Source organism: Falco biarmicus, chromosome 11, assembly GCF_023638135.1.
Source record: "Falco biarmicus isolate bFalBia1 chromosome 11, bFalBia1.pri, whole genome shotgun sequence".
In the NCBI taxonomy this organism is placed as follows: Eukaryota; Metazoa; Chordata; class Aves; order Falconiformes; family Falconidae; genus Falco; species Falco biarmicus.
In genome coordinates, this window is record NC_079298.1 from 18,604,732 (window position 1) to 18,629,411 (window position 24,680).

General features: G+C 35.8%; 1 protein-coding gene across 2 annotated transcripts in view; it reads left to right on the top strand.

The window, feature by feature from the left end:
- Positions 1-23,742, top strand: part of PRKACB (protein kinase cAMP-activated catalytic subunit beta) — a 75,058-nt gene extending 51,316 nt beyond the window's left edge. For both annotated transcript variants that reach the window (XM_056355728.1, XM_056355729.1), the window contains exons 2-10: positions 4,498-4,559; positions 5,485-5,613; positions 9,258-9,356; positions 10,408-10,490; positions 11,022-11,148; positions 13,418-13,513; positions 15,020-15,142; positions 17,182-17,346; positions 21,451-23,742. In XM_056355728.1, the coding sequence (XP_056211703.1) occupies positions 4,498-4,559; positions 5,485-5,613; positions 9,258-9,356; positions 10,408-10,490; positions 11,022-11,148; positions 13,418-13,513; positions 15,020-15,142; positions 17,182-17,346; positions 21,451-21,576 (1,010 nt within the window). In that variant the 3' untranslated portion in view covers positions 21,577-23,742. The remainder of the gene's footprint in view (positions 1-4,497; positions 4,560-5,484; positions 5,614-9,257; positions 9,357-10,407; positions 10,491-11,021; positions 11,149-13,417; positions 13,514-15,019; positions 15,143-17,181; positions 17,347-21,450) is intronic.
- Positions 23,743-24,680: the final 938 nt, after the last annotated feature.

Below are 24,680 nucleotides of genomic sequence, written 5' to 3' on the forward strand. Positions count from 1 at the left end.
TAACCATTTTTTCTATAAGCCTGCTGACTTTCCATACAAGAGTTAATCGATAAAGATAACTGTCCCCTGCTGTTTGGGGGTGGGTCCAGGGGATTTTTGTTTTTGCTTGTGGTATTTTTTTCATGTTTGGGGTTTTTTTTTTTGTTTTGTATTTACTGCCATGGAAGGAGGTATTACTACCTAGGAACCTCTGGATCTTGAGTTCCCCTTCCCTTAGAAATCTCTTCCAGCAGACTTTCCTGCTGACCATCATGTTGCCTTGGTTCCGAGTACAGCTCTCCACAGGCCAAGTCCCATGCCACCTGTGATAAGCAAGAAGATAGCTTGTGTCTTGTCCAGCTGCGGGTGTACCTGTAGCATTTCTTCTGACCAGGGTTTGAACTGAAGCAGGTGGAAGAAATAAAACTGCCTGAAATCTTCCAGTTGTGACTCTTCAGCCATTACCTGACTTTTTAATACCTTTTTGCGTATCTCCCCAGATATTCTACTGTATGCTTTGGATGTCTGCATTGCCTAAAACTTGCTTCCTCTTCCAGTGATTGCGCTTGCTGGTCATGAAGAGCTAGGCTTGCACTGTGTGTTTGTGCTTACCTGATCTCTGGATCACTGGTGCATCCTCCCCAGTTCCAGCTGCTGTCCTTCCTGACGCGTCCAGTTGTTTTGACCACGGCTGTGGCCCTCGTGCCAGTGCTGTTACTCATGCTTTGCTCTCTCCTTCCGGCATCTTCCTTTCTTGAGCAACAGCTTTTCCCCCTTTAGTTTCAGCCTCCTTCACTCCAACTTCTGCTGTACCAGTGAAACCAGTCGGAATAGGGTTTGTTTGCTGGTCTTTGCATACACTCTTTGCACCCTCATCTTCACTTTGCTGAGCCATATATGAGTGATCCTTGCTCTTCAGTGTTTATGGGAACCAATATATCAACATCTCTTTCCTGGATTCTTTTTTTTTTTTCCACAGTCTTACAAAATTAAATCATACTTGTATGGTGACCATACAGGATTCCTGTATGCATTCCAGTTTGTATACAGCAACTTCAGCTGTGCAGTTTAGACTTTTCAGGGGGGTTTGTGGCTGCTGTTGGGTAACAGGACTGAAATTTGATTGTGATTTTTTTATTTATTTTTTTTTTTGGAGACTGTTTGCCATTTCTGTGCTATCCACCACATGCCATGCAATTCACACATGCTGTCTTTTGCAACAAAGTGCTAAGTAGTGGGAAGATCACCCGATTACAGGTTTTATTGTGTTCCAGCATTCTGCGATGAAGATAGATATGCTTTTGTTAGCAACAGTTCCTTGGATGTGTGTGTCTTGGAATAGATTAATTATTAAAGATGCCAACTTGATCTCCTGAAGTTTTGTAAGCTGTGCTTATTTCTGTGATGCATCGCCTTTTTTTCATACTGAATTTAGCTTCCTTTGGGTTTTTTTCTCTTTTCTTTGCTCAAATATTCTGTGACTTAGCATGACTCATTCTGTCTGTGTGGGAAAGGGCTGGTTTATTACAGGGCCTGTTCTTGAGTGGGGAGGGGAAAGGGTGGAATGTATTTGTGTTTTCTATGTGTTTGTTGTGGAAATGCATAAAACTTTCTTTTCTTTTCTTTTTTTTTCTTTTCTTTCTTTCCTCTCTTCATCATCTCATCTGTGTGGGTGAATGTTCCTGCAAACCCTTGGGGAACCTATAGAGACTTTTGGTATGCTCATTCCTTCATTAGTGCCCAAAGTCACAGATGCTACAAACAGTTTAAAAGACTAGAAAAGCAAACATAGTCACAATGTAAGGTGTCTAAAAATGTGCACTTGAGGAAATTTCTAAGTCTAATCATGTAATAAACCTATTTGTTTGCATCATCACAATAATACCAATGGCCACTACAATCCAGTTGTTGTAAATTTTGATTATGCACCTGAAAAGTAGAAATCAAATGTTCTCCTGTAGCAAGAGTTAATGTCTTGTGATTGAGAGAGAATTTTCAAAAGTACTTCTCCTGCTTAGAATTCTAAGTCCTATTTTCAGAAGTGACTGAAGTGTATGCATTTAAGTTGCCTAAATTATATTTTAAATCACCTGCTGATTGTGTTTTGGTGTTAGGAGCCCAGGCGACCTCTGAAAATGAGAACCAGGCACAATTTGACCCACTTTCTCATTAGGAAGAAAATGTAATTCTAATGAAACATGCCACAGAACATTAAATCATATTTAAAAGATAGTGATTTAAAGATAAATGAGCACCATTAGGTAGCTTTATTTTGAAAATATGCATTCAGTGCTGCTTTCCAAGAAAAAAGAGCAAAAGTGAAGTAGAATTATTTTGAAGTTTTGTTGAAGGAGAGCTTGTGGCTTATTGATATTCTAGTAATGAGAGATTTTTCTCCTGCTTCCACAATCTGAATGTTTCCAGTTGGGTCACATTTTCCACAAACAGCATTCCTTATTCTATAAGTAGAACAAAGATGACTACATGTAAATGTCATTTTTAGAAATACTGAATAATTATATTTCAGTGCAAAACATGGAAATTTAAAATATTTATTTATATGAACAATGAATTTAGCATGAGGGATATTTAAGATGTACTGTAATAACATAAGAAAATGAGACCAATTTCATGTTTTGGTTGTGCTATACAGTGTTAAAGTTAACATTAATTTCTAAGCTACAGCCACGTAAGTTTGAAGGCTCGCATTTTGGTAATCTTAATGATCATCTGAGGGTTTTTTCCTTGTCATTAAGAGCTCATGCTAGTTTGACATAAATTGATGTTTTAAAAACTTTTATCAGTAGTCATCACTTTATCAAGTTATCTCTGTTCTCCTAATGGAAAAAGGATCATCAGGCATTAATTTGGACATTGTTAACTTCCCTTTTTTGTGTTGAGAAATTATTTCACGCCACAGGAAATCCTGTCCTTTTCCCAAATTAGGATCATTAAAAGTCATTACATGAGTAACCCCCCTAAATTAAAAACAATGGAAATATTTTCCCCACACAGGATATGTCAAACGTTTTTACTGATTGCCCACTAAAATACTTTCAACTCTCAGTGAGTTTTAATACCAATTTAAAAGTTCCTTTGATATAAACTGTGTTCTTCCTACTCTACTTAACCATAAGTTTAGGGTAATAAATCTCTTCCTCCTATGATATTGCTAGTTTCTGTTAAAGCAAAATTACTTGGTGGCTATCACTTCTCTAACCATGAAGTCCACAAGAATTTTTTGACATTTTTTCTGAAATTTTCATGTTTGCTGCTCCATCAGAGCCAGTGTTGGTGGGAGCCATAAACTTCCCTTGAGTATTTTGTGATAGTTGAATTCCGTAGCTCACTTGAGAGGGGAAGAAAAACAAAAAAGTGCAAGACCAGCATTCTCCAGGGCTGCCATTGTTTTTACTGCTGCTGTAACTGTACTTGTAGTAGAAGAGAATTTTTTAAAAGTTCCCTCTGTAGACACTGATATTCTCTGAAAAGAAGAGTACAGAAAAGTTTGATTAATCAGATGGTTGTTTACAGCCCCTTAGAAACCTAATTTTTTTATGACCATCAGAAGGTAAAATAAAGTTGTGAAAACGTGTATTTCTAGATACAGACCAGAATAATCTTGGCCTGTTGCTGAGTATTTTCATAAATTACTTGTGGCAGAACATCATAGTACAGAACATCCACTGTTATTATCGTTGTATTATGTGAAATGATTCAGAGAACACAAAGCCAGTACGATATTTTCTTTTTGATTCTGTTACTCTTTCAGAACCACGGCAATGTCTGAAACACCTCCCATTTTGACTGTGCATTAAGTAATCTGCATTGATCTGGCTGATACGTGATATGAAAAAAAAAATTATCTGAAAGATGATTGGAACAAAATATGTTGGTGTACATTTTGAACAGTCATCCAGAATTCTGCTACTATACATTCCTTCAATTTCAGTGGGAAATTGAGATTAAAATACATATTCTGTGACTCTGGGCATGCCTAATGTGCAGTGTTGTTGTAGCCCTGTGCTTTGTCTTTGCAGTAATGCTATTCATTTGCTACTTGAGCTTGCAAACAGCCTTTAAATAAAGGTGATGAGGGGAAAAAGCAATGAGATTGACATTACGCTCAATCAGCTGAAAGAAAATGTAACTTATTTTACAAAAATAAATAAATAGTCTTAACTTTGTGGAATGGCTATTTGTATATGTCAGGTGTTCATGTTTTTTCCCAGTCAAATTAAGAATGTCTTGCATCACCTTAAAGCCTGCTTGCGTATACAATATTGTGAGTTATTAGAGCTGGTTTAGTTTAAGTAATTTGTGTAGAATGATGTAGTTACTCCAGAAAGCATAAAGATCACCTGGAGATATTGTAGAAGTTCTAGAGGCATTGGTGCTTGCTTTCATACATGGTGAAATATTACAAGTTGAAGAAAGAAGTTGATAATAAAGTTTACATATTTTGTTAACAAAGCATCTCCATTAATTAAAATGTGCTTTTTTTGTGTGTGTTTTCAGTGAAAGAGTTCCTAGCCAAAGCCAAAGAAGACTTTTTAAGAAAATGGGAAAGCCCCCCTCAGGTATCAGTCATTTAAACATTCAATAGTTTTCCCTGTTGCATTTTTTCTATAATGTTATCAGTGTGTTACTAGTCTGCAATGAGCAGTGCAGAAAACATAAATAAGTTTAATGCAGTTTTTAATGTCAGTTTTGTCATTGAAGTTCATCAGCAAAGACTCCTGGGTCTTCTCCAGATTTGAGCTGATGAAATGCTCATACTGAACAACAGCTTTCTCTTACTTTGAGTGATGTTCACCATCAACATGACAAGACTCAAAATCTACTGGCATGCTTTAGCTGGCTTTTTATAACAATAAGCATTGGCACATCTGTAATTTAACCTGTTAATAATTTTCCACATGGTTTTAAGGGGAATTAAGGGTATTGAGCCTACTGCATAAGGCTTGGGGGTAGTTTAAGGAACTTGTTGGAGAAAAACCTTCTGAAAATTGAACTTGGGGGTTTGGCTTGTTGGGGAAGGGTTGTCTTTAAACCAGCATTTGAAAAGATACGGTAATGAATATTTGAGAAAATTTACTCAGTGATATGGTCTCTAGACAAATCACATGTAGAACTGTCTCTAGAGCTTGGGGTTTTTTGCATTTTCCAATATTCCTGTTTGTGAAGCATGAGGGGGTTATTTATCTGTATGTTGAATTCATGATCTGTTTACTGCTAAGTGTTTCTTACTAAGCTTGTGTCATCTGTATGGATAAATTACAGAAATGTTGATACAATTCAGTTAAGTCTTTTTCTGTTTTAGAAGTAATGTAAAATTTATTAAAAATTGACAGGCATGAAATTATAACAACAGTATAGTTGGCTATAGTTGTCTTCAATAAATGTAGTTTCACTCAATTTTCTTTCATAAATTCAATTTATACAGTTAAAATTGTCTTTGGGTATTGGATTGTAAATTATGTTATTATATCCTTGTACATGTAGAATACTGCTGGCCTAGATGATTTTGAGAGGCAAAAAACCCTTGGAACAGGATCATTTGGGAGAGTTATGATGGTGAAACATAAATCCACAGAGCAGTATTATGCTATGAAGATACTGGACAAACAGAAGGTTGGTGTAATTTATGGTGGGTTTTGTGGTACAAGAGTTTGATGTAGACAAAGATCTGGTAACTGTGGCTAAACTGTGTTGCACTTACTGTGCTTTTGGTTATCACACTTGGATACTGGTGATACTTTTAAACCCTTGACTTTGTCTTATAGCAGATTCAATTGTTGGGTTTGCATAGAATTCTTACAACCACCAATAACATAAACGGCAAGCTGAAGAGGCTGGAAGTAGTATCCAAGGCATTAATAAAATGTTACCAATTAGATTCTTTGCTTAGCTTTTGTAAGGTGGCCTATATATTATTTGACAAACGCAAAACGTAATGCTGTAGTTAAAATAAGTAAGTAAACTTTTCCAGGGTAGCTCAGAATTCTGGAAGACTCTCTGGATCAAATTCTCAGAATTTTCACTTATGAACCACAATTTATTAAATAATTTGCATGAATTATTTCTTTTCCGTTCTTGATCCCATGAGGTACTATTTTTGTGTGCATAATTGTGTAATAATCCTGTTGCATCTATAGTAACTGCATAGAACAGTAGTGTGTCTCTCGGAACAGCTGTCACACAATAGTTATTTTCTGTGTTGAAAACTTAAGCGGTGTAGTCTGAATCTGTATTGTTACTCCAGCCTGATTGTTTTTAGCAGCTTATTACTCCTAGATTGTAAGCTGCATCATGTGATAAAGTTTAAATTTTAAATAAAATAGATTTCCAGAATGCTAAGAAGTATTTTAAAGGAATAATTCATCAGTACAGTTAGTTTTTAATGGTTTTGACAAGTTTTTCAGAAGTACATTATTTAGATTAGTAGATTCTAAAGTCCCTGATATAAGAGTCAGTCTTACTTTGTAAGGCACTATACATAAGTTTGCTGATGTATAACAAAAATCATATTAAGAAAACATTAATCTGACACAGAGAACTTAATAATCAGAAACTGACAAAATGAAAGTCGGCATTGACTCAATGTGGGCTCTTGCACTTAGGCATTATTATATTCTTCAGTAATTTTATATAATGAAACTATGGCAGTGACATAATCAAATTGTTTTCCTGGAGTTGCAGTTCCCATATTTTTTACAAGTGATTTGGGTTCCTGGACCTTGAATAGTGTGTCATTTAATTAAAGACTTGCCTTTTAGTGTCAATTCTGGGATTATTTTTTTACTTGGAAAAGCTCAAATCTTTGCAACTTCAGCATTCTCTTATAACAATGGTTTCTAACTATTATTTTAAAATAAAAATCCCAATTAAATTTAAAAGACTTTCCAACATAGTACAACTGAAAGACAGCCAGACCATTTTCACCCATGTGGAAATTTACCTTGTCATTACCTCGGTATGGTTGGTGGCATCTTGCACGGAGTGTTGCTGTAACACGAGGTATGATGAGCGTCCCACTACTGCATGGGGTGCATCAAATTTCAGGTTTTTAAATGTTTTTCTTTGAACCCTTTTTCATGAATAGATGAGTCCTTGTCAATTGTCCTTGTCTCCACTGGAGCAATTTAGCAATTTACTTCAGAAAGCTGCCATAACAACAGTCTGAGAATTTAAAAAAATAATAATTCATTAAACTCATTGCTGCCTCTTAGTCTAAAATAATTTGGAAAGTTATAGTTATAGAATTATCTGGTAAAAGCAAGAATTCGCACTTTTAATGATTGCAGTGGACTTGCAGTAAAAGATTCACAGGATTAAAGATGTTTCCATTCAGGTGTCAGTCTTCTATTAATTAATTTGATGGTTTTGTCTATAATCAATTCTTGAAGTGTTCCTTTATGAAATAACACATTTTTTCAACTCAGTTTAGCATATATAATTATATATCTGTGTTCTATTAGAAATATATTAGTGTTATATTAATAACGTGTATTAATTGATCAAAAAATAGGAGATGGTTTAGGGAGAGTGTATTTCTATCACTTCCTGTATTATAGAAAACATAAGATGTCTGAAATTAGACAATATGCAGGCCGCCTATAATTTTTCATTTACGTTTTACTTGAAACAAGAGAAGAAAGTGTATTGTGTGTCCCTTTGTTATCCAATCTTACACTTGGTTCATCAGGACACGAAAAATAAATTAAAAAATAGATTTTGATGTAGCCAGCAGTTTTGTGTGTAGAGCTCTTGCTCCTAGTTTCATGATGTAATGGTTTTGGGGAAAAAATTTTTGTTAACAAAAGCTCGGACATAAACAAGCTGCTGGAGAATCTGCTATTACCAGATATCATTTGATCTACAGGAAGCTGGCACTGGACGTGCCCTGAGCCTGAGCTTAAATGTGAGCAAGGCTGTGCAGAGTTACGTCCAGTTTGATGCTACAAAGCGTTAAACAGCAGCTTCAGTCTGGGGTACTGCTGCCATCACCCTCCAGTATCTAACCAGCCAAAGATGCAGGAAGGGTGGTGAAGTCTTGTCTAGCATTGCAGCAGAATGCTTCAAAATATCAAACTAAAACCTTGTTTGCTTTAATGGCTGAGATAATTCCAGTACCATAGCTTTCTAGGAATGAGCGGCATGTTTCCCACAAATGAGCTGATTTGAGCAAAATTTTTGTTTGGTCCCTAAAGATCTGTGGTTCAAAAGAGATTTAATATTTTTAAAACACTCTTTATTGTATGATGTCTATTTCAAAACAGTAGTGTTTTTTTAATAGGTACTACCTTTTGCATCTAAAAGTTACACCAACCCTGACTGAAATGTGTTTAAACATATCTTGCTTATCTGTTACTTACAGCCGTTCAATTTTATTTCTGAACATCTAAAAAGAGACTTGTTTTGATCGCTCGTACATTTTCTCTTTGTTTCAGCAGGGGGCAGGCAGAAAAAGTAAGTTTACTTGGAAGTCATGCCATTCTCAAAATGAGATACAGATAAACTGTGCAACAGGGATTAAGTAAAGTGGAAAAAAACTATTTATGCAGTGTTGGGGTTTAACACAAGGAAAACAATTGTTAATTACTGAAAAAGCATTTACCAGAAATCTGCCACTTACTGCCCTGTTAGCAACTTAACATTATAATGGATTCCAAGAAGGTAGCATTTTATTACAATTTTTTTTAACAATTTTGCTAAGCTGTTTGCTAAGCAGAAAAGCAAAAAACATTGAAAGGTCTGACAGAAGTAGGTATTGTTTATAAAAATGGAAATTTTGAATTTGTATTCTCCTTAGTCTTCTCACTAATACGTGAGCTATGTAAAATAACTATTTATCAGTTTACTGCTGTTCACACATAACAAAATTCATAATTAAACATCTGACACAATTTCCTGCCTTTCTTGGCAAAAGGTGCACAGATCAAATGGATTTTACTGAGTTGTCATCTTGCTGCAAAAGTATCTCCATTACAAGTGCAAGCAATACTTAAGAAAATGTAGATGTTTTCCTTACTGATTCCTATACTTGGCATGTATTTAGAAACACTCTGCAAACCATATTGCATGAGTATTACTCTTTAAAATGTTGTTAGACTTTTTAATCCTTTCCCAGCACTGTTGCTGTACTAGTAATCCATAAGGTTTTTCATTATCTGTAAAGTTACAAGCTTACTTTCAGCTGATTGTTTTACACTGAAAAATTTATCAACAACTATAAAGTGTCATACTTCAACTGAAGATTGTTTTTTCTGTCCTAGGTCGTCAAACTGAAGCAAATAGAACACACACTGAATGAGAAGAGAATATTACAAGCAGTGAACTTTCCTTTCCTTGTAAAACTGGAGTATTCTTTTAAGGTAATTTTGAAAGCATTTGTGTTGCATTTCAGGGAAGTTCATGCTCAAACTTGAGCTATTAAAACTTTTAACTTCTACAGTATAGAAGATTTTAAGTATTTTTGTTTTCAAAGATGCTTTGTTTGACACTGTTGCTAGGTCTTGAGCAAGGGTTCCTGCACTTGTGTGCACGGTTGCACACATCCCAATTCAACAGGTGATGACTGAAGGGGCGTCTCCAAATACATAAATAAATAAATAAAATTAACCTCTTAGAGATTTCCCTTGTTTTGGAGTGAACCTGGCTTTTGTACAGCAGGGAGCTTTTTGGCATCATTCTGTCTTTGAGAGAAACCAAAGGATGCATTTCTCTAACAATATATGAAATGGTAAATTGAAACTGTTTTGCAGATTTTTTACTTGAGATTTATACCTGAGGCAGGTATATAAATATCTGCCTAAATAAGGTGTGTATATATGCCTGTCATTAAGACAGTCTTAACTGTGAAGGAGAGAACTTTGAGGTTAACTTCTAATTTCGGGACAGTATGTGCTAGTCAGTCTGTAAACAAATTACTATTTTCCTAATGTAGAGTGCGATTATGTATCCTCTATGTATTTTCTTCGTTATTTTGTTTCTTTTTAATATCATTTTAAATGAACAAATGTGTTCTACGTTAATCTTCACAGTTCTGAAGTTTGGGGCTGGGGGTGTTGGAGACGAGAATACCTCAGGCTGTCAATTCTGAACTTTTAGGACTGCAAGATCTTGTCTTGCAGTAGGCATCTTATCCTGTCTTCCGTCAGGTCACTTACTATTCTGTATCAAGAGCTCATTAATTATCTTTATTCAGATTTACTTTTAAGAAGATTTCTTGAGATATATGATGCTCCTTTTCTCACATGTCTGCACTTCTTCAAGAATTTCTACCAATGTTGCTTTGTATTTGTTAAGGTCATTGGATGGCTAAAATTTTTCATTTTCATTCTTTGATAAAATACACTCTATGTAGGAATTAGAGAGACTTATACCATGCCTGATATGTATTTGTGTGTTTATATGCTTCCTTAGGACAATTCTAATTTATACATGGTAATGGAGTATGTTCCTGGTGGTGAGATGTTTTCACATCTAAGAAGAATCGGAAGGTTCAGGTAAGAGTATTAATGACACAGTTCCTTTAAAAAAGCTTATGTTGCTGATTTGGGAAGAGGGTTTTATAAAATTTGTTACTATTGAAGGAAAATTTGTGAAGGGATAAGTGCATTTACTTTACCTCTCTTTCAGTGGACTTGAACTAGTCATGCAACAAAAAACTTGTAATTATAATCTTATTTTTCAGCCAGTTAATGCAAGCATTCATGATATATGCATGACAGAATCTTGGAATTCCTATGCAATTGTCATCAAAATTGATGATGTTTTCTCAAAGTAAAATTTAAAATCTAAGCTCTATATTGTGTGATATGGTCATCTTGATTTGCATGTGTATTTAGCTGCAAGACTTAAGTTTAGGGAATGAGTGTATCAATTCTAAAATGTTTGCTGTTTGCTTTTTTTTTCTTGCTACACAGTAAATGAACCAGCTAAAAGATACTTGATTTGTCTAGCCCTGGCAGTTACATGGTTGTTTCAGTATCTTAGCATAGCATTGAGGTACTTAATATTCTTTTAATTCTTCACAGTGAACCACATGCACGGTTTTATGCAGCTCAGATAGTGCTAACATTTGAGTACCTCCATTCATTAGACCTCATCTACAGAGATCTAAAGCCTGAAAATCTTTTAATTGATCAGCAAGGATACATCCAGGTATGAATATTCTTCATATATTTAGGGAGTGGAGTCTCGTCTTACAGTATAGGGTTAGGTAACTCTAGCAAATGTGTTTAGAATAAATGGTCTGAAGCTGGTTGGCATGTTAGCCTGTATTAAGGGAGCATTAACGTGCCCTGCTGTTTAGTAATGGTTAAAACCATTTGATTGTATTTCCTCTGACTAAAATTAAGTATGCACAATGGAGCTGTGGGCAGTTGAGCGAGCTGTCAAGATTTCCTTTGGGGTCTGCGGTGAGAAGTAGGTGATTATATGGCTCTGTTCATCTGACCTATTTTATACATCAGCCCTAGAACAAGATGAAAGGTGTCCTATAATGTCTGGTTCTGTGCATTGACTATATAAGTAGTTCAGGATAACCAGCTTAGCTGTCAACAATGACACTGTAGTACTTAATTTCAGTCAGCTGAATCCTACCCTTGGGGAGTCCTAACCTTCGTGGCACATCTGGAGTAAGAGCTGAGTTGAGATCAGGTCAGAATGGCAGTGCTGCGAATGACAGCTTTGGTTTTGCAGCAGCCTCTCATGGCACCTCCTCATGTTCCTTTTAGCTCCCATGTTTTTGATCTAAATGGCAAATGGGAAGGTGGTTTACATCAACAAGCACTCTGCAATGCTTTGCAGTCCTTAAACTACAGAAGCTCTTTCCTTATTGTCGCCTTTCTCCATAGCAGAATCTAACAGGAAAATAGGTAATAAAAATGTTCAAGAGAAGAGGAAAGGATTCATATCTTAACGTTGTTTATAACTGTAAAATAATTTTGCATGGAAAAGAAAATAACACTGTAGGGAGAAGAGAAATAAAAGTTCTGTTAATGTGGTTGGGAGGCACCATTTTAATGTTAAGCTATTAACAGCTTCCTCCAGAACTGGTAACCTTCTATGTGCAATAGCATGGTTTTGTGATGGTGGGCAAACCGCAAATAATAATGGGTCCAGCAGTCACTCTTCCCATGTGAGGTTGGTTCACTTCTGCTTCTGAACAGACAGGTTTGCATTCATATGTTGATGCTGCAGCTCCAACTAAATTTTGTTTAGTAACTTTCATTTTCTTTTTGAATTTGAAAGCCGTTACCATTTGTCCCACATCTGCAGTGTATTCTTCTTACATACACTGATGAGCTTTCACAAACACAGAAATGATTCTTTGCTGACTGAAGCAGATCCGTCTAGTCAGCACAGCACCCTCTCCATTCAGTTCCAGCTGTGATTGCTGTTGTTTCTGCCAAAAATGAAGTAAAAGCTGCCTTGATACTTTGGAGTTTGGCTTGTTTAATTGTGACACTAGTGTGTCAAGGAACACCAGCGCAGGTTATTGTATAAGTAGCAATTGTACAATTGCTGGTACAGGGTTTTTTTTCCTCGAGGAATAGGTTGAAAGTGATGTAGAGAAGAAGGAAATGAAATGGATCCCCAAAGTATAGACTTGATAGCTTGAAACTGATCCCAGAATTTCACATGTAACTCCCTGGTTTCCATATGTATTCTGCAGTACAGTCCAGGAAAAAATCAGAGAGGATGATACCACATACAGAGTTCTGAAAACTTGCTGCAGAAAACATGGCAAGAGGAAGAAAAAATTATAATGGCCAAGAGCTTGCTGCTTGTAAATACAGTTACTGCTGCATTTCCCCCCAGTCCTCAAATAAACAAGCTTGTCTCTGGTGATGCTTTCAGAGATACTCAGAATCAGAAGTTACTGGAAGACCTCTTATGTTGTCTTATTCCCACACTAATTTTACATATAACCTTTATACAGTTATGCAATAGAATTCTAAATTTACAAGACTGGCAGATATCTTGACCCTTTTTGTGATTAATTTATTTGTTAACTAAAGGAAAAGATAAATATCTTATTCATATTCACGTTCTTTAAACTTCCAGCAATATAAACAGTCTGATGTGAAAAGTATAAGAAAAATTATTAATGTAATTGCAGTACATGTGGGCGATAAGTAAGCCGTAGTTTGCACTGTTTTTTAAAAATTGTAAGTAGAAGCTTGTGCAGGGGAAAAATACATATTTTATGTTACTCGTTTTAACATGAGAAACTTTGTATCTGTCTGCATTAGAAGTATCAGAAGGACTGGCTAATAAAGGTACATCTGACTATATGATACTACGTGATTTGAGAAAATAATTTTTCCTGTTTATAAAATAGCTATCCAAAGTATTTAAAAAATGCTTAATTTTAAATTTCTTTGTGGAAATGTTCTTACAGTCAACTTATTTCTTCTGATGACAGGTCACGGACTTTGGCTTTGCAAAAAGAGTAAAAGGAAGAACTTGGACGTTATGTGGGACTCCAGAATACCTGGCACCTGAAATAATTCTCAGCAAGGTACTTTGTCTTGTTATTCAGCCATGCATTTGATGCAGTTAAAACTATCACCCAATTATTAAATCTTGCAGATATTTCCAAAATTAAATCTTGACTGGTCAGTTATAATTGTAAACAGTTACATTGTAAATTGTTGTGGCATACTAAAACTTACTCCAAAGCAGGAATTTTCACATAACTACAGAACTTTCTACATAGGCTTGCCTTGTAACTTGTGAGGCAAAAAGGGATTTTTAAAAAATCTGTAATCAGATTATTTAAGTAGCATCCTTATCATAACAGCAGATCTGAGTGATTATATTTTGAAGTGTTAGCAGACTGGAACAGGAGCTCTAGAGGTAACAAGAACCACCTATTGGATGAATCAGTAGCCATTAAATAATCCGTTTCAGAGTGTTTCAGGTTTAAGGCACTTAACATGAAATCAAACATGACGAACTGCTGGTTTTACACACAAAGTACATGCAACCTTACCGCTCATCAGTTTGGTGTAGTACTTGTGGTGTTTGAACATTGAAGAAGTATTATTTATCATAGAGCTGTTCAACTGTAGCCCTTCATGTTTTGCAAAGGAAAAATACCCTTATAGTATATGGAACTGCTTATGATAAACAATCATAATGCATATTGTTAAATTATGCATTTAATATGTGGTTTAATTAAATACCTTTAGCAGGTCTTCAGAAGTAAACTGAAAATACTTTTATCTGGGGAGAAAACGTTTGTTACTTGCAGCATTTTTGCCCCTATGTAGCTAAAGCAGCAGAAGAAATAGTAATGCATCTACTACAAATTCTCCATAGAAGACTTTTCTGGAAAGATTGAGTCTTAGCCCTGAGCTTTGTAAAAGAACTGAGAGAACACATGCGAAATTGATGGGTTCATGGGGTTTTCTGTCTTTTCTTTTTTTTTTTTTTTTTTTTTTTTTTTTTTTTTTTTTCCAATACTAAATGGGATTTACTCATGATTTTATGTTCAGGCTTTAAAGATCAAATCATAAATGACCTATAAAGGTAATTAACTAAACTTTTAAGCTCTTGTAGCTCGTTTACTAAATGTGAAAATGAATGTTCTGAAATGCAGATAATCAAGCAAAAAGTTGATGATATACAATATAGGAAGTATTGTTACATTTCATAAAATTTCCTTAAGCTTTTGAAAGAAGTGTCAATCATTCTGTAACAAGATTATTTTTATTTTAAATAAATTGTGCCCACTTCTGTCACTTAGGGAGTCTTGTCACATCAGTGTAAAGGCATCACTGAAACTCAGCACAGGAATGTGCAAAATGTTTCGTTTTCATCACTGCTGCTCTGTCAGTATTGTATTAGGGTTTAGGTATATCGCTTTGGGAATCTGTGAGCTTCAGTTTGGTTTGAACTAGGTTGTAAATTCTGTATTAAACCAGCAATAGTGTTTGCTTTCTTTGTATTCCATAGATATATATTGAAAATCTTAAACTGTGTTAGAAATTGTACTAACAGTGATATTTATCGTTTTGTCCAGGGTTACAACAAGGCAGTGGATTGGTGGGCATTAGGAGTGTTAATCTATGAAATGGCAGCTGGATATCCCCCATTCTTTGCAGATCAGCCCATTCAAATTTATGAGAAGATTGTGTCTGGCAAGGTGAGTGAAGGGTCTGTGTAGTTTGTCTTTGCAGAACCTGTTTTTTGTGTGAAGCAGATAGAGAATTTACTGGCTACTAGGCAGTGAGCAATTTGGAAAGTTTATGGAAAAAAGTTTGTAATGTATACTTCTTAAATACCAACATTGTTACAACAATATTAAAAATCAAAGTTCTAAAAATCTGTTCCCTACCTTCAAATTTAAAATGCAAGTTACTAAACTTGCAGACACTGTGGTATTGTATCTTTTTATGCTTGGATAAAAATGATCCAGTGAGTATTAACAACTATTTAGCTATATGCTTAATTTGCCTAGCTTTTTTCTTGTTTAGAAATATTTTTGCAGCTTTTGAGAAACTCTAAAAAGTTTCCATAATTCATAGCAGGTTTCTTTTGTAGTCCTGTAGTTCAAGACATGTCTAAAGTTCTGTTCAGCTTTCATTATTATATAAAGCTTTTAAAAAGTGTTTCCAGCTTCTCCCTTTTATTTTTCATTAATATCTCATAGTGTGCCATCACAAAAATGTGATCATTCTGTTGTTCCTCCTGCCAGCCAGCATTGTCTCTTTGTGTTTCTCTGTGCTTATGTGATTTGTTATGGTTCTTTTCTTCCTTGTTCTTACATAAACCCATGCTGTGCTGCATCTTACGTACGTACTTCTGTAATTCTAATGAAGGGAAGTGCCTCAGTAGGCCCTGTGGTACACTGCAATGAGACTGATTCCCGTCTAGGACCTTATTTAAATCAAGAAGGCAGTTGCTTTTTGAAAGGCTGTGTAATACTGTGACCCTTCAGCTGTCTCCAGGAATAGATGGGAATTCATTTATGAAGATACATTATTGAAGAAATGTTTATCTTCTAAACTAAATAAACTTAGGCATTTTTTGCAGCTGTATCTAGTTTGCTCAACATTTGAACTGTTGATTGTCTACCTTTTTTACTGAGTCCATGGATGGGTGGTTGCAGAAACAGCACTGGGAGTGAACTCTGGAGACTCCAACATTCAGTTCTCAGCTGGCAGTATGTTTCCTTTATAACCTTAAGTCTTTCATTTAATCTACCTCATGCACTTAGTTCTCTACTTTAAAAAAATTAACATTTCTTTACTTCTCAGCTGTCTAGGTATTCAATTAATATATAGATAGAGCTGTATTGACAAGTAAACTGAAGCAGTTTCCTTGATTATCAGACCTCTTGATTTCACAACATGTTTTTATGTTAAGTAATTCCATGTTCAGCATTTACATCATAACTGATCAGCTGAGTGTAAGGAGTGTCAAATGCTGAGACTACAGCTGTGACAGATACAACCTTCTGCCTGTTCTTTTCCCCTTTTTTCTCTCTGCCATCTCAAGTGGTGTCAGTAGATCTTTTGCTAGTAAAACCCCATGTAATTACATCCCATGAATCATCTTCAAATGGTTCTTAGCGAGGTTTGAATGAGTTGTATTGGCAAGTCACTCGTGCTGAATTCAAATAGTGCTGTATTATTTGTGTAAGACTTTTGATGTTGGTGTATCTAGTTATCAGAAACAGATTACAGTACAGCATAAAGTTCCAGATTGAATTTTCATTTGATTGCTGAATGTTGTTATTTCAGGGCGTATCTATAGATTTATATGTTTTATATATACTATACTGTATCTCTTGTCTCTCTGTGTATGTATATATATAATATAATCTAAAAATTTATTCCTGGAAAATAGTTGAGAAAGCCTTAAGATGATGTTGTGTTGGTGAGACACGAAGTTAAATTTAGGTTTTATATCATTGTTATGTTAAATTAACATTTCCCCCCGGCTCAGATGGGGAAACTTTCAGCTGAAAAAATGGTAGATGGACATGGTAACATTATTGATAACAGAAACACATATCCAGCAATAATCTTATCTCTTTTCCTGCATTCCTACTTGATTTGTTTTTAGAGGAAGAGTAGAAGATAGCCCCAGTGTTTTGTTTTGTGTGAATGTTGTTTGACTTCACAGGGGGAAGAATCAAATTTGTACATTTTTTTTAATGTTGTGGATGTATAATTTTAGGTAAGGTTCCCATCACACTTCAGTTCAGACCTAAAGGATCTTCTAAGAAATTTACTCCAGGTAGATTTGACCAAACGGTATGGAAATCTCAAGAATGGTGTAAATGACATAAAGAATCACAAGTGGTTTGCAACTACAGATTGGATTGCCATTTATCAGAGAAAGGTAAGACCCTTCCTGCTCTATTGTAGAGTATTACAGGTCTTTAAAGGGTTGAAGTAAAATTTCTAATTATTTTGTTCAATTCTTTGCTTTTCTAAATATGTCACTTTCACCTTTTCTTAGTTTTAATTAAAAGTAGCTTAATCTTTAGGACTCTAAAGGGTATGTATTGATTGAATTATGTTGGTTTCTTGTTGGTATTTTATCCTGGACCTCTGTGTACTTTCATGTTCTCTTAACATGCCTTGTGTTTTAGTCTATTTCTGGAATATCTCCCAATGAGCCATCTCCTGCCTCTCTTGCTTTTTATTTAACCCTTGCTATAGTGACATCTATAAATACTCCTCCACACCAGAAAGGAGTCTGTTTTCCTTTCCAGCTAGTTCTTAGTAGCTGAGACTGTGATTCAGTTTTTCTTTTTCTGATAAAGTACGCTCCCTCCTTCTTGCTCTTGCTTTATCTGTGACTGGGACAAGATCGGATGTAGAGTGGCTATTCAATCCTCGGTGTTTAATGAGGATTTTTTTGTCTTCTGACACTATGCTTTAGTTGACTGCAGTTCCATGAGCTGCGGCAATGGGAAGAACCCTGCTGAATGCTTTTTTCTAGCATTTTTAGAATGGTTTTCTAGACCTGCCTGATCAACGTGACTTGTAATGTTGTCTTTAGAAAGTCCAGGCCCAGTCTGCACTGTGAACTTAGGACCTACCTATGAAAGCAACAGAGACAACTGGGAATATTTTCAGAGCAGGAGCAGCCATTAACATACTGGTTAGAGGGGAGCACATTAGTGGCTGCCAGGATGAATGAAGCAGAGCTGGGAGGCAAAGCTGGGGAAAGGGGTGAGGATGATAACAATTCGATCTAGGTCTGTCTTCCAGTAGCTCCAAAGCTCCTTCTCCCCTTGAACATAGAGTCAAAGTTAAATACCTGTAGATTAGTGAGTTACTAGAAGCAAAATCCTGTGAAATTATTTGTTCTTTTAAATGTAGCCTCTGAATTCTTGGGGGTTTAATACACAACAATAAAAGACTAAAATAATTTCGTTAGTGTTGTCCCAGAAAACTCAGGTGGAGAAATAGTTTTATGTGTAGATACTAGTGAAAAGGTTAGAGTCAATTGAAAATATTTGAAGGAATTGGTGTACGTTGTTGAAATGCTGACAGTCTTGATTATAGAGGCATGAACTTGCTGCTGTAACAGCATTATTTTAAAGGCCAAACCTAAACACTAACAATAGTTTATAAAAAGAAACCAGTTGTTTGGCTAGACAAACTGACAGTACGGTTGTTGTAATATTCACTAATGTATTAATTACTAGAAGACAGGGTGCAATTAACACATCGTGTATTCTTTGTATGAAGTATAGATGTTTTTAAGAAAAGAATCCCCCATTGCAGAATTGTAATTATCTGTTCTTTGCTTTCTTAATGCCTGTTTACAATGCAGATTTACATGTACTGAGTTTCATTCGCTGGTATGCTGTTTGGGGACACCCAGGCCCCATAATATTAAATCAGATGTTTTAATACTGCGCTAAATACAACGCTAAGAAGTGTTGCTAATGCACTGCTGTAGAGAATTACTTTCAAAGAAACAAGAAATGTTTTAAAATGTGAACTAGTAGTACAATCAGAATAGCTATTGCTAGTTCTGAAGGATTGTGAAAACTAATGCTGAATAAGTCTGAAGCTTCTAATTATAAGGAATATAAATACTGTAATACTAAAGGTCTGAAACAACAGCATGGATTGTAATATCATTTAAGAAGTCATAGAAATACAGTAATAAACTTTGGGTTTATACCAGCTTTTCACAGTGGCTGTTACCACAGCATGTGTTTCATTGAATAAATGTAGTGTTCCTTGGCAGCTAATGTAATGTGAATAATTAGTTATGCTACAGTCATAAGTGGACCAGTCAATTACTTATTTTAGATAAGATCATCTTGTTTTCTTTGTCTGTTTGCATAGTTGTCTATTAAAATACTGCCTGATAATATGGCCAAACAGGTATTTCTGCTATAAACCTGCTATCCCTTTTTAGCAATTTCCTTAATGAAGATAATAGGAAAAAGTCTGAGGCGTCTCATTTGAAGGTGTTCTAGAATACCTGCAGTAAATAAGGTATTTCTTGTACTCTGAGCTTTGTTGTAAGAGAGTAATTGAAAATCAGTTTGAGAAAACAGAGGCTGTATTCAGATAACGGTAAATACGTGGCTTTGTAGGCTAGATATGTACACAGACTGTATTCTGTCAGGATAAATCACCTAAACACGTGTGTTGTTTTAGGAACAAAAGGATACATGTGGTAATTGTAGCACAGTCTATAAATGCAGCAAGTTACTGTTATTTCTTGGGAGTGTATAGTGGTGTTGCCCAAATTCAGCTGAGCTTAATTTATATTAGTTTGTGCTGTACCTCTTTTAATTTACTGATTTACACACACACCCCCCGCAATCAGTAATCTGCCTGGGGCACTGAGCATTTCTGTGGTTGCACAGTACGATCTGATCCCCTGCCTCAGCTGGAGCCATGCCTGCCTGGCTTATCTGTCTCCCCACCGTGCTGCCTCCTTGGCACGTCCCAGAGATACTTGCCTGATTACTTTGCATTTCCAGGTTTAAACTTGCATCACCTCAATAATTTTGCCAGAATTTTGCTTTCTGTAAAGGTGGATAAATCGGGCACTTGTGAAATGAGAGAGGAATGTGGTACTGATAATCATGCCTCCTACTTCAGTTTGTCCTAGACCTGTTGCAGTAGAGCATCTTTCCTTCTCCCTGCTGTTTTATTCTCTGGTCCTTTCCTTACCATCTGTTCTTCATCATTGCCTCTCATCAACCCCAGCCCTGCCTATTCCTCCTTTCAGCATGCAGTTGATTACATTTTAAAATAACTGAAATTTTGGAATCAGACTTAATTTTGAAATTTGTGAGAAGTTACAGACTAAAAGGCTGAAGCTTTGAAGTAATACTAGCTGAGTGAAGGTAGAGTTTAGTAGTCCAATCCCTAAAATAGCATTTCAGTGTCTGTAAGTTGGCAGCAACTCCTCCTTTTCCTGCCCCAGCTGGGCACGGCCAGCATAAGCTGTTGGTGAGTGAAAATGCAGGTATGTGCCCGTGCAGACCCGTATCTTCATTTAATGTCATCTTCAGTTTAACTTCCAAGATGACTAGAGGCTGAAAGTAGGGACAAAGATTGACAACGTTAAGCTGTAGCCAGACACAAGGATTTTATTGTAAGGTCAACATCAAAAAGCTGCAGGTCCCCTCAACTTGAAGAAGCAGCAGTTAAGAGGGTCCTGGAGAATGACTGGTTCCAGTACCTGAGCCTGAATGGCTCGCTGCCATACAGTGCACGTGAAATGCACTGAACCTCAAGGCTAATATTGAGTATGTGTATGGATCTGAGAGGATGTGCAGGCAGTCTGTGCCAGGAGGGGGCTTCCACCGTTAGTTGGAGCTGCACTGGCTTTCTGTACAGTCTTCTAGCGTCTCCTTCAAGGCACTGCTTGTCTCTGTTGTGGTGTAGTTTCAAGGCAGCTTTCACTTCTCACTTATAGTTAGGTCCTAGGAGAACCTTTGTTGGAGTTGCAGAACAAATTGTTCTAAACTAGTAGTAAGTTAGTTTTTATTTGGAAATAGAGGATTGTTGGTAAGTAGGAGATGCGTTCCAAACTGCTTTAAGATTTTTGAGATTTTAGGATTTTAAGATCATGACTGATGGGCAGTCAATCTGCTCTGCTTCCACCATGACTGTGCAACTGTTACGTGCAGCCGTCACCGTGCCGAGAGCCGCACCGCACAGCTGAAGAGAGCAGGGCCTCTTCTGCAAGAAGAGAACTAAACTCTGTTTTAAAGTCAAAGTAACTTTTATGGATGTTTGTCAGCGAGTTATTTTTCTTTTTCAACTTACATTCATACATTTCGGCCTGCACCTTCTTAGGCTGGCTTCATTTATGTGTCACAACTTTAAGCTATAATATCTGGTTTCTTGGCAGGATTTGAGGAATGTTGTTATGCTCATTGTCACAATGTTAAGTCTAAGGGTATTAAGCCAATGACATTTCATGTGCTTCCCCCTCACCCCCCTCCCCGAAATACAGGTAGAGGCTCCGTTCATACCAAAGTGCAGAGGCCCTGGAGATACCAGCAACTTTGATGACTATGAAGAAGAAGATATTCGTGCGTCTCTAACAGAAAAATGTGCAAAAGAATTTGCTGATTTTTAGTAGGAGTAAGAGGACAAGATGACATCAGGGCTCACATTGGGATCTTTGCACTCTGTTAACAGATGAGGTGGAGCTGAGACCATCATATGTCAAAACAGTTACCTAGTTACTTCATTCCACAAAGCTGACTGAGGTCTTTATTGCCATCTTCCATGTGTGCAGTTTGCACCAACCCTTCTAACTAGGCACAATTAAGCAAGCACTGTTTGTGCAGTAACACAGAATAATAGACCACTTTCCTACTTAACTTTGGTTTCTGTCGTTCTTTGTTTCTGTGTATTGTTCATTTTCCCCCTTTAAAATGAAGTAGTTTTTTACCCAAGAATGCTCCATTTTATTTTGAATAATGTATTATTTGTGTGAGTGAAATGGAAGGTGTTGCGGCTAGTGTGATTTAGACTGAAGTGAAAGATAAATGTTGCTTCTAGTCTGTGCCAGCCAATAATTCTTGTCTGTCTTGTGTCTGATGCTACAGTTTATAATAATTTTTTAGTAGCTCAGACTAAACCTAGCCAACATTTTTAGCATTTTTGAAGGTAGTATTTATCGCCATATAAATGTCTGCTAAATTAACTTAAAAACACTTCTTCGTGGAGACTGACCAAAATTCAGTAGAATTAATTGGATGGCTTAAGTGTAGGGGACAGTAGCTAGACCCCGTGCCTTGGTTTTCTACATCCCTGCAGTTTTCGTCACTGCCTCCTTCCTTTGTATTTCCCACCTAGGCAGTAAGTAAATTGCCATAACCAGACTGTACCATGGAAAGCTTACAGTCTTGTGAGAGGGAGTAATTCCACCTGGTCTGGATTTTGGACCATATTTAACCAAGTCGACTTACCAGCATTTCAGTTGGCAGGTATGAAATGGCTTTTTTAAGAACGTGAACCCTAAACTCTTAAAGCAAGTTTTGGTCAGTATTGTAGAGAATATGATTAATTTTGATTCACACTTTATCTTGTTGTTTTTTAAAAAAAAAAAAAAAAGCCAGTGTTTGGGCTCCCAGTGTATTCCTTGTTTTGAGCCTTTTTTGATTAAAAAAGGTCTCCATTACAATAAAAAACACCACACAAGAAAAAGCAAAATGCGCTCTGCCGTTAGCTGTGAAAAACAAATGGTTTAGCAAATGCAAAATAATGTTCTAGATGCATCGCTGGATGAACACGGTTATTTTTTGTTAGCTGTTAAGAATAAGAGGTTATTGCCAAGTTTTTATTCTGGTATACTATATTAGTAAACTTGAGGATGGAGTACTGCTACAATCATTTTCTTTTTAATTACAGCACTTCATTCATGAAGAAAAGAGACAAAGTTTAAAAACTGCAACAGCTGGTTTATTTTAGTTGCGTTGTGTCTTCATTTCTAACCTACTTTCTTTCAATCAAACAGAATGTATGGTCACACAGATATAAGTATTTGGGCTTAATTATGTTTTGTATACTCTCACCAACTGACTTAAAAGATATTGCTACCATGTGCTAGCTTTGGGCACTTTTACACATTTATTTCAATGTTAATCAGTGGCTCAGCACTTTTCTGGGGGGTTGCTTTTAAACTTATTCATAGTAGTTTTATTTGTACACTTGATTCTGGCTGTCTCAGTGACCTGTCTTAAAACAGCACATCTAAACAGTTTAAACTAGACTCATATTTTACGATAAATTTACATGCATACAAGGATGAATTGTTTTTAAAAAAAAATGAGCTATATTGATACATAGCCATTGTATTTGTTTGAATGTCAGTGCAAATAAACCACTGGCATTCCTTCCTTTTAATCTGTATGACACTCCTTTAAGAAAAGCCTTTGTAGACATTTTACAAAAGAGTATGAAACGTACCATCCAACATTCTGTATGTTTAGGTTGTTGAGCATTTTTGCACAACGTCATTAGGAGGCTGACAATGAATGCAGTCTTTGTCCACCCATATTTACATATGTGCAAGAAAAGTATAAGATACTTTGCTGTAGCAAATTTTATGTAACAAAGATATATCGTCACATTAATAAATTTAAAGAAATCCTTTGTATGAAAATGTTAAAATCTTTTGTATTTCATTTAGACCAAGGACATGCTGCTGTATGCTAGCTGTATGCGATAAATTCTACAGTAACTTTGTTGTCGTTTATGAACTTTAAAAGATTTTAATAAATGTTGGAGATCACAATTTGATTTTGTTATGATTTTAATTTTTAATTATTACATTTATAATTCTAGTAAAGTTCAGAGATTTTTCTGTTTTGTAAAATACTGTAATCATTCATCTTGCGTGTACAATAAGACAAAAGTCTAGGAAATTGGTTCTGAGATGTCTGTCTGCTATCCAGATTAAATTCTACATGGGCATAAGTGGAAAAGTCATCTTAATGCCATGATATTATACTATTTTTTAATTTTATGAAAATCCCGTTAGAAAGTAAAATACTTTTCCAATATGGCATAATAGACTTCAGTATGGAAATGAGATTCTATTTTGGAAAAGGAGGGGAAGTGTGCAATTTCCAAGGTGTTAGTGAGTACATTTGACAATGTGAGTATTATACAACCCTCTCATTTAAACACAGTCGTAAAATATAACTACAGAATATTATGTTACCTGTATTTAATTTGAAAAATCCTTTTCACAGTATGGAGAAATTGTATATCTATGACAGTAGAAGCTTGTTAATTTTACACATTTGAGGAATTAAGTGTTGAACTATATGGTATATTTTAATTGTACTCTAGTTGTATGTAACTTTCATTTCCAACATAAAGGATTGTATCTCATTAAGTAAATTGCTTTTTTATTATCTTGTCAGTTGCATTAAAACCCTTATTTTTAAATCCTTTAAAGTATTTTACTAATTTTTGCAAATAATTAGACGTTTTTTAGTGCTGCAATAGTGTGCAATATAGTAAACATTTATATACAGAAGTGCAAATTAAATTATGTACAACACTTGTGCTGCTTCTTTGTGAATCAGAATGTTGTATGATGAGAGTCATTGCATCTCCCCACACACTGCAAACAGGGTTTGAAAGCAAGAGGAAAAGGTTATGAAACATACCACACATATTAGTTGGTACGCATTGAGCTTTACACTGAATGGGGTGTTTGGAGAA